This window comes from Pongo abelii, chromosome 22, assembly GCF_028885655.2.
Source record: "Pongo abelii isolate AG06213 chromosome 22, NHGRI_mPonAbe1-v2.0_pri, whole genome shotgun sequence".
NCBI lineage: Eukaryota > Metazoa > Chordata > Mammalia > Primates > Hominidae > Pongo > Pongo abelii.
In genome coordinates this window covers 52,921,212-52,942,049 of record NC_072007.2, presented here as the reverse complement: position 1 = coordinate 52,942,049, position 20,838 = coordinate 52,921,212, and the positions used below count along the sequence as shown (strand labels likewise).

The 20,838-nt window shown below is 48.8% G+C and overlaps 1 protein-coding gene across 6 annotated transcripts in view; it reads right to left on the bottom strand.

Moving 5' to 3' along the window:
• The window catches only part of SLC37A1 (solute carrier family 37 member 1), an 84,737-nt gene that overhangs the window by 47,906 nt on the left and 15,993 nt on the right, over positions 1-20,838 (bottom strand). For 2 of the 6 annotated variants that reach the window (XM_002830731.6, XM_063720910.1), the window contains 3 exons: positions 20,094-20,180; positions 16,307-16,538; positions 8,928-9,009 (listed from right to left, as the gene is read on the bottom strand). In XM_002830731.6, the coding sequence (XP_002830777.1) occupies positions 8,928-9,009; positions 16,307-16,362 (138 nt within the window). In that variant the 5' untranslated portion in view covers positions 16,363-16,538; positions 20,094-20,180. Of the gene's footprint in view, positions 1-8,927; positions 9,010-9,671; positions 10,874-16,306; positions 16,539-20,093; positions 20,181-20,838 lie in introns of those variants that run through there. The other 4 variants (XM_063720909.1, XM_054542578.2, XM_054542577.2 and 1 more) reach the window with 3 other exon arrangements.

The following is a 20,838-nucleotide window of genomic DNA, read 5'->3' as shown; positions in this document are numbered from 1 at the left end:
GCTAGAGGTGACAGTCACGGTTACCTAAAGGGGAACAATGTGGGACAGGGGATGGGGAGCTGTCTGGGAGCTAGAAAGGGTCCATCCCTTAACCTAGAGGATGACTACCCCTGTGGGCATATACAGATCTGCCAAACTGTACACTGAAGATTTGTATACTTTACTAAGTGTAAATCACACCTCAATTAAAAAATATCCCTGGGGCAGGGGACCACCGACCCACCAAACTGTCCACAGAACCAGCAAGCAGGGCCAGGTTGGAGGCACTTGTCTGGGAGGTGGGAGGAGGGGAAAGCCCTCGGCCTGGAGTCTGGTGACTGGCTGTGTGAGCATGTTACTTGCTGCCCCTGCCTCGGTCTCCCCCTCTGCAGACAAGGCTGCTGCCCAGTTACAGAAGTCACTGGGACCCGTGACGCTGAACACCAGGCTTTTTGCACAGAGCTTAGGATGGCACAGCCCTTGAGAAACAAACCCTGGGCAGAGAGGAAAGCTCATGTGTCGGGAGGCAGAGAGGCCTGAGTGGGCTCTTCCTCAGCACATTCCTTGGGAAGAGGAACAACACTTCCAGGACAGCACCACATGTGGCAGGGGCCCGTCTTGTTGCGGGGGAAACTGAGGAAGACAGAATGTGCTCTGTGACTGTGTGTCCCTCCCTGGTGGCCTCTGTCGCTCCCATGTCTCTCTTCTCAGGGGTCTCTGTAGTGATCATTCTGCACTATTCAAGACTCAAAGGAGCTGCCCCATCAAGCGTGAGTGATGGCAGCAAGTGGAGTCCTTGTGGTCAGAGGGGTGTCCCTTAGGGTGCTCGAGTGCCCATTCAGTGCCCATGACACCAGAGGGGTGTCCTCGTGAGCTGGAACCTGAGAGGGGCCGGGGTCTGGAGGGCAGTGCACAAAGCTGGCTCCAGGTCAGGGCACAGAATGCTGGGCAGGGAGCCACCCCAGTCCCCAGGCAGGCAGCAGCCAGAAGTCCTGTCCCCCCAAGGCTGGCCACTTTCAAAAGGCCAGGGCTTTTGAATCGAGGCTAGACACCCTGATTTATAGCTGGCAGCACGTGGGCCACGTCACTGAGTCCTGGCATGGCACACGGGATGCAGCTGCTCCACGGTCACGTGACTCTGTCGTCATCACTGGGCTGTTCTGCTATAATTAAACACTGTCCCCAAAAACTAGCCAAGGGCTCTACTTTACAATGCAAAGTCATCATCTGCCCAGCAGCTCCCTTGGCAGAGCTGGTCCTCCCTGGAGGCGCCATGCTGACCTCCTGGCATCTCAGGAAGAGAGTGCTTTCATTTGCTCCCCGACTGCTTGGGGCCCCCTGGCTGCTCCTGCTTGTGTTTTAAGTTCTCCACCCAAGGTGGACGTGAGGGGCTGTGAGTGTGATCGTGAGACCCAGGGTGGGTGCCTGCAGCCCTTCCTCTCTGTATCAAGCTGGTATCTGTGGCCTTTCTCCATTCACCTGCCGCCTTGTTGGACACTTCTCCTCCTTGGCGCCTTCAGAAGCCAGGTGTTTCTGCCCACCTTTCCCTGCTGCCTCTCATGGAAGCCAATCTGGCCACACCCAAAGGGCCTAAGCATCGCCACTACAATTCACCTCTGACTGAAGAAAGCCACAGCTAGGACAGGAATACAGGACATTCCCTGGCTGAGGGAGAATCATGTGCAGGGAGAAGCTGAAGTTTCTAACATTAACCTGGCACAGAAGAAAGGAAAAAGAGATTCTGCAGGCTGCCGCTTAAAACAGAATTTTATATCCTTTGTGATTTAATATTTCTGGGGAGGAACCACCTGTGGAAAACATATCCGATTAGAAATGCTCCCTTTTTTTCATAAATAAGCAGAAAAGTTTTTCTAGTTTTGTTATGTAACGAGTGGGGGCCTCACATTCTGGTTAGGGTTATAGGCTTCGGCAGCAGACAGGCCTGAGCTGGGATCTTGGTGCCTCTCTGTGGCTACTGACCTTGGCGACATCACTTACACTCCCTGGCCATCAGTTATGGAGTTGGCATGACAATGCCTGTGTCCCAGGGTTACTATAAAGATGGACCATAATCAGAGCGCGCCTCTCTGGCCCTCCGCCCCGGGAAGGGTCCAGGAAAGGGCCGCTATGAGTCCGGGCGCCTCTCTGGCCCTTCTCCTTGATGTGGGAAAAGTCACCTCCACCCGCACCCCGCAGCCCTGTTGGAAGGCTGCTGCCAAAGCCATTGAGATTTCATATTACTCCAGCACAAAGAGTTCTGAGGATATTTACATAACCACAGGTTTTCAACAACATTGCTATATTTCAGTATTTCTATGAGTTTTATCCCCCAAACCTGGCATTCCAGAGACAATGCAAACTTAATTAGGTTAAGATGAACTGGTAAGCAAACCCCTCGCCAGGTGAGCAAATTCTCACCAAAGCGCTTCAGGGAAGCACCCTCACCTCTGCATAGCCACACCATCCCTGCAGAAATACTTGGGGAGGGGGTCAAGTCCTTTGGGAAACGTCTGCTTTCATAAAAGCAGCTTTCTTCACACATTTTTACACAAGTTACATACAAACTCAATCAACCTGCGACTTCAGGGAGATATTTAAAACTGATCAGGCAAAAGCCTCTGAAGCAACTGAACTCCACACTTATGCGAGGCGGGAGGCTGAGTGGGCCCTGTGAACACGCGGGCGTCACGGCTGCTAAAGCATCCATGCAACACACAGAACAGCAACAAAAATAAACAGCAGACGCCATCGCGGGTGGAGGGTGGGGGTGGGAGAAGAAAGGTTACGATCTTCTGGAAGAACACAGGAAACCGCCAGGAATCACAGCACGACAAGTGTGCGGGGAAGGCGGTGGGGCCGGGAGTCACAGCGCGACGAGTGTGCGGGGAAGGTGGTGGGGCCGGGAGCTGGCAATGTCTTCTGTCTACAGACTCCCTCGCCACATCCAGCCCTCCCCACCCCTACCACTGGCAGTGAGAGGAAATCCCGTCCAGGGAGCAGCAGGCAGCTGCAGCGGAATTTCATGACACTAGAAAAGACTGCACTCCTCATCCTACACCTGCAGAGACCCACGCGGTCATTTAGGCACAAACATTCACTGTATTAGCCTGCATTCCACGAAGGCTCCGTTCTTTCCATGCTGAATTTGAGCCACTTCGCAGACAGAAACCACTCATTCCTGCCCTGGGTTCTCAGCCCCACCTAAGTTGCCTAAGACTATAGCCACGCGACACATTCTCTGCAGGAGGTACGTGGCCTCCAATAGCGGAGATTATCAGGCAGTCTGGAGGGTGCAGGAGCCACTGAAAGGCAACAGTGAGAGGACAGGACAGGAGCAGGGGATTCGGGCCTCATCGAATCCCCCTGGAGGACAGTGGGGTTAGGCCAGTTTCACTCCACTTTCAGCCAACACAGAGGGGTGTGTGTGTGTGTGTGTGTGTGTGTGTGTGTGTGTGTGTGTGTGTGGTTAGGCCAGTTTCACTCCACTTTCAGCCAACACAGAGGGGTGTGTGTGTGTGTGTGTGTGTGTGTGTGTGTGTGTGTGTGTGTGTGTGGTTAGGCCAGTTTCACTCCACTTTCAGCCAACACAGAGGGGTGTGTGTGTGTGTGTGTGTGTGTGTGTGTGTGGTTAGGCCAGTTTCACTCCACTTTCAGCCAACACAGAGGGGGGTGTGTGTGTGTGTGTGTGTGTGTGTGTGTGTGTGTGTGGTTAGGCCAGTTTCACTCCACTTTCAGCCAACACAGAGGGGGGTGTGTGTGTGTGTGTGTGTGTGTGTGTGTGTGTGTGTGTGGTTAGGCCAGTTTCACTCCACTTTCAGCCAACACAGAGGGGTGTGTGTGTGTGTGTGTGTGTGTGTGTGTGTGTGTGTGTGTGTGGTTAGGCCAGTTTCACTCCACTTTCAGCCAACACAGAGGGGTGTGTGTGTGTGTGTGTGTGTGTGTGTGTGTGTGTGTGGTTAGGCCAGTTTCACTCCACTTTCAGCCAACACAGAGGGGTGTGTGTGTGTGTGTGTGTGTGTGTGTGTGTGTGTGTGTGTGTGTGTGTGTGTGTAGCATCTGCATTTGATGATCTGTCTAGTCAACTTTACATGGCTCATTAGGCTGTGTGGGTGCACTGATTCTAACTAGTCCTTCACATTCCTTTTATAAGGACACAAGAATTCTCCAAAGCATTATCTAAGCCCTGGAAGAGCAATTAAAGTTTTGGTACCAAAAGTAGGAGCGACCAGCCAGGCTCTCCCCCACGGACAACAGCACCTGCCCACGGCCAGCCTCCTGCGATGAGTCACAGGTGCCACGTGAAATGCATTATACACACTCGGGCACAGACACGCAAATGCTCCACTCATGAAGGATACAGAAATAGATGGAGGAGCTTCTTGGTCATTGTTTACTTCTCAAAAATGGAATCATTCTATACATCCTTATGCACATGTTAACTTCTTACTCAAAATACCTCCTGGAAATGTTTCTGAGTCAACTGGTTTGCCTCTGATAAATTCTTTTACGGACCTGCACATTTTATAATATGGACTTGTCATAATTTATTCAAACTTTTACCTACTTATTAGGTTCCCTTGATATCCAGCATTGGTTTTTTTCCTTTTTGCTTTTTTTGGTCCCTACAAAGATGCCATAAAGATGCTTATGAAGATATTCCTAAGTAGGGTGCTTTTATTTTTAGGGTGAAATTCCCAGAAGTATGTCTGAAGGCTGTAGTATTTTTTATTTCACTGGGTGTCAACAAAAGGTGCTAACGCTTGACATCCCATCAAGAACGCATGAAAAGTCCTCTCCTCTAGTGAATAGCGCTTACTGCCCTGGGCAACATTGTGCCAGCCCTTACTGCCCTGGGCAACGTTGTGCCAGCCACTGAGCACAGTGTTGCCTTAATTTGCATATGGAATACCGGCAAACTTGAACACCATTCACGTATTTCCTGGCGATCTGAATTCCATGTCTGTAAACTGCTTGTTCATCCCCCTTGCCCGTTGTTTCTTTGGGTTTCCTAACTTCACACTCACTCCTACGATAAACATAATTTTCTTCTTCGATTTTTACTGTTTGTGTTTTACATTCATGTCTTTAATCCATTTATTTTATTTTATTTTTTTGAGATGGAGTCTCACTCATGTCGCCCAGGCTGGAGTGCAGTGGTGTGGTCTCTGCTCACTGCAACGTTCGCCTCCCAGGTTCAAGCGATTCTCATGCATCAGTCTCCCAAGTAGCTGAGATTACAGGTGCCCGCCACCATGCCCAGCTCATTTTTGTACATTTAGTAGAGATGGGGTTTCAAAATATTGGCCAGGCTGGTCTCGAACTCCTGACCTCAGGTGATCCACCTGCCTCGGCCTCCCAAAGTGCTGGGATTACAGGCGTGAGCCACAGTGCCTGGGCCATTTGTTTTTATAAAATAGGGATTCAATATTTATTTCTTCCTGACGAATAACCAGTTGTGCCGACACCATTTATTAAATTTATTAAATAAGCTCTGTCAAATATTCCATATTTTCTATACTATTCTACTGATCTTTTTGTCTATTCTCGTGTAATATCATAATTTGATTATGGTATTAAAATATGTTGATCTTTTGCATATTTTCATATCATAAAATGTTATCTTTACACTTTTCTTAATAATTCCTCGACATTCTTTCATACAAACTTTAAGATTATTTTATTCAATTAAAAAAAACCCTGCTAAGATTTTCACTGGAGTTGCATTTTATTTAAATATTAACACTGGGAGAATTGGAACTTTCCAAATAACAAGTTTCCCATCCATGGTACATACTTCCAGCTTTTCAGACTTTGTTTTCTGTCTGCCATTGAGGATTATTTTATTTCATTTTTTGGAGATGGAGTTTCACTTTGTTGCCCAGGCTGGAGTGCAATGGTGCGATCTCGGCTCACTGCAAACTTCGCCTTCGGGATTCAAGCGATTCTCCTGCCTCAGCCTCCCCAGTAGCTGGGATTACAGGCGCCCATCACCATGCCTGGTTAATTTTTTTGGTATTTTTAGTAGAGATAGGGTTTCACTATGTTGGCCAGGTTGGTCTTGAACTCCTGACCTCAGGTGATCCGCCCACCTCGGCCTCCCAAAGTGCTGGGATTACAGGTGTGAGCCACTGCGCCCGGCCAGTTTTCTCCTTTTAAGTCCTGTGTGTCCAGAGAGGGGTGGGCACACTCACATTCAAATCAATGCTGCCATCCCCCTGGATCCAGGGACCCCTGCAGTTTAAGCTTCTCTGGGAAGCCTCTGCTTTCAGGTTTCTTTTCTGGCCCAGTCCAGGGGAAAAGAGCTCGCACTAAGATCTCTGCTGGGAGAGTCAGACCCACCTGTCTACCAGCTTGGGCAGATACTTGCCTTGAGTCCTGAGGCTGGGCCACAGCTGGAGCAGCAGGTAGAAGGGACAGGGTTGCACTTACAACACCACTATCCTCCCAGCCCTGGTTTTATCATCATCATCGAGAAAAATACAATTAATCAGCAGTGATCAAAGATAAGTCTAAATATTTCATTTAACTAACTTAAATGTGAGCTGGTGTGCCATGTCATTCTATAAATGACATAACAGAATGAGAATCACTTTCTAATTCACAGCCTCTGGTTCGATTTCAAGTAAGCAAATATATTTTGCTTTGGTTTTGCTTACAATATTCTAGGAAATGCGGGCTATAAATAATCACTCAACTGTTTTGTGGGTCAACAGAATCACTACTACTTTCAGTTTCGTTGATGTCATTTATATCACGAGCTCAAGCACACGGGCGCTTCAGAAGGCACTATAAAGTTTAGTTTTGATGTGGTGTGATGTTCTGATCTATCTTGAAAGGTAAAGAAACCCACAGGACTCAGCGTCAAGCTAATCCATGCCCAGGCACATCACAGCTGCTAGGTCAGGAAATCTGTGCGTTTAGGAGGCTCTGAGGGTGATGCTGGGACTGTACTCAGGTAATTAAACCCGGACAGACCCTGAGGCACAGAGAGGAAGAGTAGGGACCCTGGAGGCAGCCTGACCCACAGGGAATTCTTGAGTGCATGGCAGCCCTGCCTGGGGGAACAAAGCCCCGAGCCTCAGTTTCCTCACAGGGGCACTTGCAGGGTTGCTGTGAGGGTCACAGCGGTAATGTATGTGGCACTTTGTCATACCCCGGGGCTCTGTAAGCGGCAGTTATTTATATTGTTACTTATGACACTGAACTAAGAGCTGACCCTGACGCCGCCTCCTCAGAAGCCCTAAGTCCTGAGTGGCCTGGACACCACCACGCAGGGCGGGGGCTTTGAGATGGGACCACCAGGAAAGCCAGGAGAGGGACCGGGACAGGGCTCCCACTTGCTCCGGGCTCACAGGGGCCCTCATAGTCGTCAGGTGGACCCCAACAGCTACAGCCTGACAAAGATTCCCCCAAGGGCCAGCCCACCTTACATGCTACATCTGCCCCAACAGCCCCCCAGCCCATCAGGTGGTGGCTTCGTGGAGATGCCCATTCCTGCACATAGTACTCAAGGCAATTCTCCCACTTGCAAAGCTGTTTTTCTTCCCCTACAACCCACACCCAACCTTTCTAGGTCAATCCTGAAACCCCACGCAGGCTCCCCAACCACACCAGATCCTTCAACTCCAACACACTCACCAAGTCTCTTCAATAGTCACTTCCACCTTTATAATTTACCATTTTCTTGAGCTGTTTGTATATTTCTCTAACCAGAAAGACAAGAAATAGTAGTAGTATTCAGATTTATAATGCCTGGTTATTGGTACCGATTTACAGCGACTGGTTATTGGTACTGATTTACAGTGGCTGATTATTGGTACTGATTTGAGAGTCTCTTGTCAAGCGGATGAATGTTTCTTAAGGCCCACCACCTCTTTTCATATTCTTCTCTCTTAAAAACCACATTTTTAAAGGTCTGCAAACGTTTTCCACAGTCAACAACTTGAGAGGCATGGAAGTTTCTTGCTTATCAGGGGCCAAGGGGGAATTTTAGAATCTTTTGGGTAAATGAATGTTTAACATCCCCTGAAAGCTGCTGGAGCGTGGGGAACCTAGGACTGTCACAAAAGAACCAGCCTCTGCATTGCCTCTGCCGACCCGGGCTGCAGAGGTCAGACCCCCAGGGCTCAGCCACCGGCAGGAGTGGAGGAAGCACAGCTCCAAATGTCACAGAATTGCAGTCCTGGAGCTGGGTCCCTGCCAACTCCCAGAGAGTGAGCGAGGGGCCATCGGGCTGTGAATGCGCTGTCTCTGGCAGTGGGTGATTTCCTCGTTCCTTCCACGATAGAGACTCAAATGCCTCTCAGGCCCCTGATGGTCTATAGGCAGGGTGACGTAATCCCAATGAGGGTAAGAAAATTATTCCTGCTTTTCTCCAGGTTATAACTGGTGATTATGTAGGCTTGTCTGCTTTAATCTTCTTTTCTCAAAGTCTAGTAGAACACCTGCTTAACAACTTCCTGGCCACCCATCACTCAGACAAAAACGCAGCGTTCCAAGAACAACAGAGAGCCACCTCTGCGGCCAGACCTGGGGTCGGATAGAAACAAAAACGCAGCATTCCAAGAATAATGGAGAGCCACCTCCACAGCCAGACCCGGGGTTGGATCGCACAAAGAGCTGGAATTTGGGGAACCACTTAAGACTGGATACATTTGGAAGGAACAGTCACACAAGATAAAATAAATATTTAGCTAAGCTTTCAAATTCTGGAACTGTCAACCAATAAAACTAAAAGTCTACTACCTCTGAAAGTATAAATCCGAAAAACATTTAAAAGACTTTAATTTTAAAAAAGGGAAACCGAAAAGCCAAAGCAGCAGAATAACTTGTTTCTACATAATCTGTTTCCCCATGTACCTGCTACCATCCCCACCCTCTGCCCCACAAGCTCTTCAAGTGACAAACTCCTCACAGAGATGGCAGGCAGTGCTTTCCATGATTCTTACCTTAACTATGCTGATAGGCTTTCGAGATAAGTGAAAACTTGCATACAGCAGAAATGTCAAAATAAAAATGAAGGCTCTGTACCTGAAACACAAAACAGTGGGAGAGGATGATATGAAATAACAGAAGTTATGTTAGGAATACATATCACTGTGTTCTGAAACGTTCTTAGGCTGTGTATTATTCATTCAGTTCTACAGCCATTATCAATATTACTTATGTCACTATAATATTGGAACATTAAAAAATATTGCCACTTTTGCTTTGTCCAAATGGAAACTATTTGACAGGAGTGGAAGGCGAGCGGCAGCTCTTCTGTGTCCTAGGCACATCTCCCTACCCTGGAGAACCTGTCCTGTAAGAGACAGGAAAAACCAGACTGCTTTTCCTACCGTCATGCACAACACACAACATACCACACTTCTAACACTACATGTGTAGGGGTTTTCCGCATATACCAAGCAATTCTCCAGCTGACACTGGATGTCCTCTAAGTGAATTCAATTCTCACACTGTCTTCCAGGAGTCAGCATCAGCCCCCACAGGGCGGGGCTCCAGCCGAGGCTGCCCCGCTTCACATGCCAATGGCGAGCCCCAGGTTGTGACCTGCTCCTCCAACCAACTGGCTCTCAGGCTGCTTCCCAAGAACCCCTTCTCAGGTTCGATTAATTTGCCAGAGCAGCTCGCAGAACTCAGGGAAACACATTTACTGCTTTATTATAAATGATGTTACAAAGAATACATACAGATGAAGAGATGCACAGGGCGAGGTATGGGGCAGGGAGCTCGGAGCTGCTGTGCCCTCACCAGGGCTCCACCCTCCGGGAACCTCCCCATGCTCAGCAGCCTGCAAGCCCCCAAACCCTGTCGTTGAGGGAGTCTGTGGAGGCCTCATTACACAGGCACGATCGAGCAGATCACCGGCCACTGGTGATCCACTCCACCTCTGCGGGCTCCCTCCTCTCCCCAGAGGTCCACGGGTGGAGGCCCAACCTCTAATCACGTGGTCGGTTGTCCTGGCAACCAGTCCCCCAGGAGGCTGTCCTGGAGCCCCAGCCAGTCACCTCATTAGCAAACAAAAAGACACTCAGCACTAAAGGTTGTAGGAGCTGTGTGCCCAGAACCAGGGCCAGAGACCAAAAGCATGTTTCTTATTATTACGTCACAATATCAAAAGCATTCATTTATTTAAAGAAACCGTAACCAAAGGGAAACCTGGGACTCGAGATGCACACTTGAGTTTACAAAGCAGAACAAGCACGATGAAATGTTTAGTTTACAACAAAACTAACCACAAGTTTCTTGCGTAGCCTGCTATCCTGGGCAATTAAGATCATATTTATTTTTGGCTCTTTGGTTTCTATGCAACTTTTCAGAAGCACACAAGCAAGGCAGACATATAAATATTTCACGGCCCTCAAAGAGAAAGTCAGTGACGCTGGCAGGCTCTCAATAGGCCAATGACAGAAACACTGGCACAAAGCCCCTCGCTCAGTTTGGCTGGGAGAAAAGCAGCCGAAAGAGTAAGCATGAGTGTGAGGAAGAAAGAAGAAAAGAAGGTGCCTTAGAAAGAAGATAAAGGGCAACTCCAGTCTAAGAGTCTCAACCACCGCGTAGAAAAATACTTTTTGGGGCAACAAAATGGGTTGGGAGAAAGAAGTATTTGACAGGAGTGGAAGGCGAGCGGCAGCTCTTCTGTGTCCTAGGCACATCTCCCTACCCTGGAGAACCTGTCCTGCTTGTGGCCTGGGAAGAGACTTCAAATGGTGCCACCAACAACCTGAATCAATAATTACCTAAGGTGGCATCCTACACAGGACAAAGAAAGACAGCGTTTCCGGGAGTCCCTGGGATAAGGGGTTGCTTCTCCCAGCTGCGCATCTACATTTTTAATGTTGTGATTTACTCCGAGGGAAGCTTTCCACGAATAACTAAAATCCTACGATCCCAGAGCTGCCTTCTCTGGTCACCAGCTAAAGTAGGGGCCAAATAAATATTTCCAGATTTTTCTTAAAAAAAAAAAAAAGACCATATTTCAGGTGGGAAAGAAAGGTTGGTGGCTCTGTGTGACTCAAAACTACAACCTTTGGAATGCCTGTGCCTTTGGGGAAGGAACCAAACCAAACCAACTCACAGAATACCTGCTGCCTGAAGACAGAAATTCCCCAGCGCGCTCTTCTTCATCAGGGAACTATCTTCCAACGGCCTTTCTCCAATTCTTCCTCTCCAAGCTCATGGCCAGGGCCAAATGGGAAAAAAGTGAAACTCTAAAAGGCGAGCCCATCACTTATCCCAAAGCCCAAAGTGCAAAGGCTACGTGGGAACAGTGGATTTGCTCCAGAAGCCCCGGCCTCTGTCCTCGTGTTTCTGAAAACCATCCTTTCTGGCAAGGAAAGAAAGTCTCAGCGCTTTGGATGAAGCTCTCTGTTAGGCCACCACTGCTTCTCACGCCTTCAACTGCTGGTGCAGGAAGATTCCAGGCCACTGGGCTTCACCGGCCCTCAATGCTCACTTGTCCAGCCCACAGCTTGACAAACTGGTCACTTCCACCCCACCTGCTGCAGCTGACTAGGGCAAGTAAGGCTGATGGGTGACCCTGATCGGCCCTCACTGGAGTACAGGGGTTTCCTTCTTCAGTCTCCTCAAAACAGGTGAACAAAGTTCTCAGGTCAAGTTCACTCCAGCACCTCCCCAGTCTCAGACAAGTCCATGGACCATCTCTCCTGCTCCATGCAGGAGGATTCTCCATCCACGGTGCCAGTTCTACAGGTGTTATCACCCAGCTAGGAAGGATTTTGAGAAAAGCAGCTCTGCCCTATGGGCTGTGGGTTCATATCTCCACTCTCCACCCAGACAGCCCAGAAGGAAGGCTGTCTCCCTTTGTCAGGCTGAGGTCTGAAGAGTGCTGAAGCCCCGACACACACCGCGTTCCCGATGGTCAGGGCTGCTTGGGTGATCAGGCCCCGGTGATGTGTTCTGGACTCCTGCCTTCCTCTGCGGGGTGACTCCCGGCTGGTGCTCACAGCACATGCCCAGAGATGCCCTGAGAACACTGAGGAGCACACAAGGGGCAGCACATGCCTCTGGAACCTTTAGTTCAGCCTTGTGTGGAGGGAGATGCCTTAATGAATGAGCCCCTTTGGGAAGAGTCACTGCCACGGTGTAGCCGGGCTGACAGAAGCTGTCCTGTAGAATTGGGTGAAGGGTCCATTTACACAGCAAACTGGAATGTTCCTAAAGACTGAAGAGGAAAACGCTGCATTTATTTAGCTGGTGTCAGGCCAACTCTACTTCTATTTCCAAATTCGTCTTTCCTCTCTCATTTCTTCATCTTCTGTACTTAGGACTTGGGGCTTGGGGACGGAGGACGCAGTGGTTGGAGGCTGGACTTTCCTCTTTGAGAGGTCTGACTTCAGCTCCCGTGACTATTGCTAAACCGCGGCAGCCACACTCGGGCCGCTGCCTTGCTGGTGGTCACCCCGATACGCCTGGCCTCTGGGTAGGCAGACGCTTCACTCTGCAGCATGGATGGGCTCAAACCCCCAGAAGCCAAACAGCTCTCCCGAAGTCCTTTCTTATTTCGTAATTCTATCTACGTTTTATCATTTATAAAGCAGATGTTTTGGATGATATGTTTCCTTTTGTTCATTTTGTACTGGGCTGAATATCGTCCCCCATAATTTCATGTCCACCCAAAACCTCAGAATGTGACCTTATTTGGAAATAGGGTCATGTAGCACGATTAGCTAAGGTGAGGTCATATTAGATAGAGTGAGCCCTAATTCCAATGACTGGCATCCTCACCAGAAGGCCACACAAAGACTCACACACAGGAAGGGAGGCCATGTGGCCACGCAGGCAGACTGGTGTGATGCAGCCACCAGCCAAGAACGCGGCAGCAGCAGGAGCTGGAAGAGGCAAGGAAGGGTCTGTCCCTGGAGCCTGCAGAGGAAGCGTGGCCCTGCTGACACTTTGACTTTGGACTTCTGACCTCCAGGGATGTGAGAGGGTAAATTCCTGTTGTTTCAAGACACCCAGCTTGTGGTACCTTGTTACAGCAGCCCCAGGAGGCTAATATAATCCTTTCATTTTTGTTTTGTGTTATGTTTAGACTTATGAATATAAAACAAATACAATAAAAAAATAAATGATCTAATCTATCTGCTCCTCAGTGTTCCGCTTACTTTTTGCAGTTATGACTACTTATAGCATGCTTGACTTCCACCAATATGAAAAATCCCACATTTCTAGCAAAAAAGCAGGTCTCAGCAACGACAGCACCAGATGGGGGTGCCTCTCTGGGCCTCCTCAGAGATGTTCTGGAAGACCACGTGTTCTCAGGTGAACAGCAGCCTGCTTAGGGTGAGAGGTTCCATGCAAAATATCTGTCTCCTTGTTTGAGTGTTATTACCTCAATCATATGCAAATAAGGAATAAAGAAACACTTTTGAGAATTACTGAGTGATATGATTTGGTGCAGAAATTAATCCAAAGACATCCTCTGCTTCACTCTGCAGCATGGATGGGCTCAAACCCCCAGAAGCCAAACAGCCCTCCCAAAATCCTTTCTTATTTTGTAATTCTATCTACGTTTTCTGAGACAGACAAGCGATGCCATGTCCTGTTCAGAGTATCCTGTCAGAAGGCGCAGGATGGCAGTGACACGACATTGGTCATTGGTTAAAGTGCTGTCTGCCTCATAGTTCCTCAGTGAAACCACTATGTTTCCCTCTAAGTAATGAATACGGAATTTCTGGGAACCTGATTTGAGATAATGTAGATATCCCGTTCCTCAAGCTGCCGCCCCACGGCGTTCTGTGCCTGTGCTGGGTACCCTGCAGCGGCTCCACATCCCCGCTCCACCTGGCGGCCAGCTTCCACTGTACGGAGAGCGTGCATTTCTCCTACTTATTTAGATATATCAGTAGGACTCGCCGAATCTTACGCTATTCAATGGGCTATCATTCATGAGTCTCATTTATTGTAAATCTCAGATTGTCCTAGATTTGACAAGTCAGAGTCCCTTTGTTTGTAAGTACTTCCTTATTTTCTGGCACAAGACGTTCCAGGCTCATCTATTCCTTGCCCTGCTCCAGTCCTGGCATTGGCCAGGTCTCCAAGGACTCCTGGCTCCTTTTAGTGGGAGATGCCATGCAGAAACCAAGATCCTGGACCAAAGTGTGCTCACTTTAGTGCTCTTACTGTTCCCAGGACCTCCTAGCGGGGTGCATTTTACACACACACACCCACACACGCACACACATGCACACATACACCCTTCTCTATTTCTATATCGACCATCACCAGTTTATCCCGAGACCTTTCATTCCAATCCAACCTCACTCAGTTCCTTCCAGTTCCCCTCCCTCTTCCCATGTCTGTAGCTCCTTCTCCATTAAAGAGAAAGCTGCCTCATTTCTATGGGATTTCTGTCAAAAATGCATAATCTGAATCTAATCATGAGGATGAGGAAATAACAAAGTTAAAATGTGGCACATTCTATAAAATAAGTGGCTTGAACTCTTCAAACATAACAAGGCCATTGTCTCAGAAGAAGAAGGAAAAAAAGCCAAGGTCAGAAAAGATTAAAAAAGGCCGAGGAACAGTGCTAGATGAAGAGACGAGACCCATAGGATAATTAAATGCAATGTATGAACCTGAACTAGATCCTGAACAGAAGAAGAAATGCTGTGACAGATATTTGACATTTGATATCATTTTTAACATGGACTGTGGGTTAGATAACAGTATCTTATCAGTGTTAAATTTCCTGATTTTGATCTTTCTGCTGTGGTTTTATAAGAGAATGTCTTATTCATAAGAAGTACACACGGAAGTATTTACAAATAAAAGGGTATGACGTCTGCAACTTACTTTCAAGTGGTTCAGAAAAGTGTGTGTGTACAAACATACATCTACACACATGCACACACACATACACACACACTGTGGAGGGGCAGGGAGAGAAGCAGATGAGGCTAAATATTAATCTTTGACATACAGCGGTTCTACAGGAACATTCTTACAGATGTTAGTAAGTTACGTGAGTTTGAAATTATATCAAAATAAACTTACAAAATGAAGACGCTAGACATTCACTAAATAAAACATAAGTGTTCCGCCACTTGTGGCTAGACTCACAGCGGACATGAAATAAATCAAGAAGAGAAGCAATCTGAAGAACACAGATGCCCTCAATTCAAACCTGAGACACCCTGTGGATGCTCCACCAACCAGCAGGGCTGAGACGCTGCACAGGGCTGGGGGCCGCCAGGGGGCTGGCGTGGAGGAGATGAATGGGCCCAGAATCCGCCGCTGTGGCATCAAAATCATTTTGAGCAGAAGGCATTTGCGTTCTTGAATTCTCTTAGCTACTGAAAAGCAGAGTTCCCCAAAAGAATTCAAAAGAATCCATCTGCTATAAATCCTGTCCCTTAGGAGCAGCCAGGGAAACTGGACTCTTAGCACTGGAGACGAGAAGCCTCCACGCTGCACTGAAACAGGAATGATCACAAAACTACCACGTCGCCCATCTGTTCTCTGTTCTCTTGAGGGCCCACTTGTCTTTCCAAAAAGCCATTCGTTTGCCCACAGGTGCCTTTCTCTCACTCCCCTTCCCCTGTGAAGGACGGACGGCGCATAAGCCCAGAATTCTAAATGCCCCTTTGAGGGACACTGTTCTATGACCTCTTGTACATAAGTGGTGAAATCTGTCTTTTCTCTTGCTAGTCTGTCTTTTGTCAGTTTAATTCCCAGGTCCCCCAAAACAGAACCTACGAGGGTAGAAGTAAAGTTTTTCCTCTCCCAGAAGAGGTCAGCAGGACAAGTTAGAGGCCAGGGAGCCTAGCTTCAGACTCTGGGCTCGTCAACTGTTTCCTTCAAGGAGAATGGAATTAATGAGGCCACCTAAGAGAAGGATTCTCAGAATATGCAAGGGGAGGCGCTCTCTGAACGGAAAGCAGCATTCTGGGCTGCACCAGAACATTTCGTTTTCTCTTTGAAAGTTCTTTCCCGGCGAGGCCACTCATCTGATCTCAGAGTTGTGTAACTTATATATAAGTTAGGTGCTTATTTCACCACAGCCGTTTGCTAACCCTGCTGGTAGTCAGTGGTCATTTTTCTGTAGGGACCATGGTTCTTAGAGAAACCACTGGAGACCACGCGGGAGCCCAAACACTATCTGACAATGCCAGTACCAAGGACAAAGGACACCTCAGCGCTGTTCTGGGTCACGGCTTCCATCACCAATAAGCAATTCAACGGTTATGGGCGAGGTCAGTGATTCAAGTTTTATAATGAAACTGGGGCAACACAACTACCTGCACAGTAGCCCTCACCTGTACACAGCTCCATGCCAAGGGCCTGCCCCACCAGGACTCACCACTGATCCCTGGAGAATGAGACGATGAAGCGAATGCCAGCGGGGAGTCGAGCCATTTACGTCGCCACTGACCACCGAGCTTCGGTCGCAGAATAAGATGCTTCATAAATGGGTCATTAATCCTGGCTCCAGGTTCCCTCTCTGTTGCCCCTGCCACTCCCACAGGCTGGAAAGCATGGAAAGAAGGTGTCCTGCCAGGTCTTGTCCCCTTTCTTCTGGCAGTGGCTCTGCTCTGTACAAGGAGGAGGAGAGGCATTCAGAGTCCAGTGTAGTGACATTCACACCTTCAGTGTTACTGGCAGAAGTAACCACACACGCGTACAGTAGCAGTACCCAGTCCTGATCAAAGCTGCACGTCTGATACAAGCAGGGGCCCCCACCATGAATGTTACTAGGAAGAGGGGGAGTGAGGTGGAGTATCTACCCTCAAGGCAGTTTGTTCTGAGAACCCTGAAATGAATTTCAAATAATGTTCTGATGGTGGATAAAAAGGAACCAAGGAACTCATCTCTATCTGGGAGGCATCTAGAGATCAACCCATTCACAAAACCAAGTATGTGTCCAGCAGCCACGCTATGTGCCCAGACATCAGGGCACGCCAGGGCACTGACTGCTTCAGTTCCACCCCTATGGACCAGTCCACCTTCGAACTGTAGTGACAGAGAAATGTGGGCCTAGACAAGAGGGCAGATCAAACCAATCATTTAATTGTGACTTTGCCATTTGAATCCAAAGGAGGAATGAATTTGCCTCTGTCTGCCTCTTCATTTTTCATCTCCTGTGGTCACCTCAGAGGTCACAGAAAATGACCTGATTATGAAGTCAGGGCTGAAGGCAGAGCAATATAGGAAGGAATGGGGAGGGAGGCCTGAGAACTGAGAAGGGCCCAGCACAGCAGGCAGGCCTGGTCTCCCATCCCAACGTCAAACTCATGATATTCCTGAGTCACTGCGTCCTCCAAAGCCAGTCAGTTCCCCACATTCACTTTTGCCTCCCTCGAGAGTGGGCTTCCAAAAATGCACATTCTCCAAGGATTTTCCCTTATACCACCTTTTACAAAAAGATTCAAAATCCCTGCTGAGCTTTTGTCCCAGGAGCTGCCCCTCATCTCTTCTATCTGCTCCAGCCAGAACTACACCTTTCTCCTAGGTCCTCCAGGGCCTGAACAGGTGGGATTCACCCCACTCCAATATCTCCTGCTTCCAAGGCTGACCCTGGGCTGTGTAAGCCGAGGCAAGTCACTTAACCTTTCTGCTCCCTCTCCTTCCAGGCTAAACAATGGGGATGATAGCATCCACGTTGTTATAAACATGCAATGAGATAACCTATGGGAAGCACTTGATAAGTGGCCTGGTACGTAGTAAATGCCCAACAAACACTAGCTGATAATATCCTCATTGTAAATTCACAAGAGGAAGGCCCAGGACTGCAGGGCAAGGTCCTACTTCCATCTCCTTGTCCAGAACCTAGCACAGACCACGTGCTCAAGAAACTCACGTTGAATGAACAGCCACAAATACTTCAAAACCACGTCTGCTCAAACCTCTAGATTTAAGCAATATTTTGCTCAAAATGGGTGGGCTCCAGAATGGGTCTGGATCTGCTCTGGGAAATGACTTTGTGATAACAACTTCAGAGTAAAGAATTTGGTTCAACAGTGTCTGGAAACGGATGGTCAGAAGCAAACGTCTTCCTCTCAAGTGCTGCTTCTCCATGTCCAGTGTGTCTGGAAACATTCCATTGCCATCTACTAAATAAATCAAAAACTTCCAACTCTGATAAAACCTGTGACAACAACATCAAAGGCCCAGAAGGCACTGACAAATCAAGAGGGGAAAAAAAACCTCTTTGATTTCTTTTTAAAACAATGATGGATTCTTTTCCCTGTAAAATGGGTGAAAGAAAAGTGCTATAAATTCTCATAGTGAGTTCAGTTAAGATGTGCAAAGACAGTGATTTTACATTTGGGATGTTAAGAGCTCAACTAATGAGGCCCTTCCTCCCTAGCCTGTGCAGCACCACTGAAGACCACTTCATTTTGAGTGGGTCAAGACCTCTGGAAGCACGAACCATGACTGACATGCTCTCATCTGAGCCCCGTGACCACCCTGAAGAGGCAGGGTGTTCTTTTCACAAGGGAGAAAAATGAGGCTAGGCGGCTGGCCTGGGTCAACTGGATAAGTGGGGCAGATTCCAGTTTGTCCTGTTTCTCTGAGCCACCTCCTCCCTCCAGCCACTCTTCCTCCTGCCCATCCCCTGCAGAGAAAGGGCAGCAGAATGGGAGCAAATCACTTGGTTTAAACCCAGTTTTTGGCACACAGCCCAAGTACATAAAAAGAAGAGATACTTTTTTAAAAAGTCACTCTCTACAGGCGCCCCTGGAACTTACCATTCCAGGGAGGAAAAGTGGCAGAATGTCCAGTTTCATTGCACTGTCAAACACAGCAACTTAGGCCGGGCACGGTGGCTCATGCCTGCAATCCCAACACTTTGGGAGGCAGAGGCAGGCAGATCACTTGAGGCCAGGAGTTCGAGACCAGCATGGCCAATATGGCAAAATCCCATCTCTACCAAAAATACACAAAAGAGCTGGGTGTGGTGGTGCACACCTGTAATCCCAGCTACTCGGGTGGCTGAGGCATGAAAATCACTTGAACCCAGAGGTGGAGGTTGCAGTGAGCTGAGATTGCACCACCACACTCCAGCTTGGGAGACAGAGCGAGACCCTGTCTTAAAAAAATAAAAAAGATAGTAACTTAGGAAACAGCCCATTAGAGCATCTTTATTACAACCTGTAAAACCTGCACATGTACCCCTGAAACTAAAAGTTAAAAAAACAAACTCTGAAAGACACATGGTTTTATACCTATCTCTTCAAAAACCCACCCTAGGCAACTGTAAAACAGAATGAGCTGAGGAAAGAAACATTCACAAGCTCCACTCCCAGACCCACCCACATGTGATCTGTGCTGCCTAGAAGGTTACAAGTAATCTGCAGAGACTCAAATAATGGGGATAGGAAGTGAGCAATAGCAGGAGTAAGGTTCAACAGTCTTTTTAGGGCTGAGGTGGCATTATACATAATCAAAGCAGCCCCACAGATATTTTAAATAATCTACTTCATGACATTTTTTTTTTTTAACTGGGTCCCACTTTACAGGCAAAGATGGGTGAGAAATGCAATTCTCCTCCAAAAGTTTTCATGCATTTTTTTCTTTTCTTTTTTTTAATTACGAGATAGAATACAACTTCCTGTCCGGAGTGTGCTCTTTCTATAGCTTTTTGCTTTTAAAGGCGCTTTCCATATTAAAGATGAATGAAAATGGTCACTATCTCTTTCCCCTTGGCTGAAGTACAAGGAACCTGAATTCCATTTGCACCACCTCCCTTACCTGCCCCCAACCCCCAACAAAGAGAACATCACAGGTGGGCTGCATGAGACAGAGCGTGTAAATGCAGTTCCAAAATGACTTGGTGAATCACAGGTCTGGGGCCAGGGGTTTTCAAGCTTGCTCTCAAAGGGGATTAATAAAGAAACAACGGGGGGGAAGTCTAAAATATTTATGCACTTACACAACTTCAGACAATTTAAGTTCAAGGGCCGGCAGGCAGGCAGGCACCTTCCAGGCAAAGAGCTAAGGGAGACCCGGAAAGGGCAGGCTTTAGCAATTCCTCCTTTGGAAATTCAAACCTGGGGCCGCGGGCTGGGGTGTTAGCGGGGAGTGGGGGTGGTAAGGGGCTTGGCCAGTATCCTTCGTTCAAATGCAAATTCTTGGACTGTACGTACCTTCTCGGTCACCAGGATCACAGCGTGGGCCGTAAGGGCTGGAAGGCTTGTGGCCAGCGGCGAGGGGACTTTCCGGCGCGTCAAGCCCTTTATTATAAACCCAGAAGGTCGCTGTCACTCGCATTGGCCAGGAGACCCACGGGCTCCGGGAACCAGCTGCTCAGCCGACAAACAACGCAAAGGCCCAGGGTGCCGGCGCTCCGAGCCAGCGTTCTGTGCCGGCTCCTCCCTGGGCGGCTGGTCGCCGGAGGAGGTGAATTCTGCGGGCACGCCCACGTCCCCATCGCGGCAGACAATGCGCAGGGTCCCCTCCTGCCGGCTCTCTGGACCCTCAGCTGTCACCGCGGCCCGAGCTGGGGTGGGCAGGGGACCCGGCCGGACAACTAAGCTCGCCCCTGCCGGGGACTCCGTGGAGCGGCTGCCGGCCCCGTGCCCGCTCCCTCTGCCTCCACTTCCCCGGAATCCCAGCGTTGCCCCGGTCCGGGAACGCCCGGCATTGTCGCCGAGGGCCACTCTTCTAGATGTCGTATTTCAAAGACATCCCTCCGCGAAAACAGCTTGAGACCTTCCCCGGCTCTCGGAAAACATCCAAACCAGCCCCCACCTCCCCCCCAAAAAAAAGAAAAGGAAGGAGGAGAGGAGCCGAGCTCCGAGTGCGCAGGGCCCCGCGCCCGGCTCCCTGCGGGTGCCGCAGGTGCTGAGCGGCTGCGGCGCCTGAGCGCCGGCGGCCCCGCAGGTGCGGGCG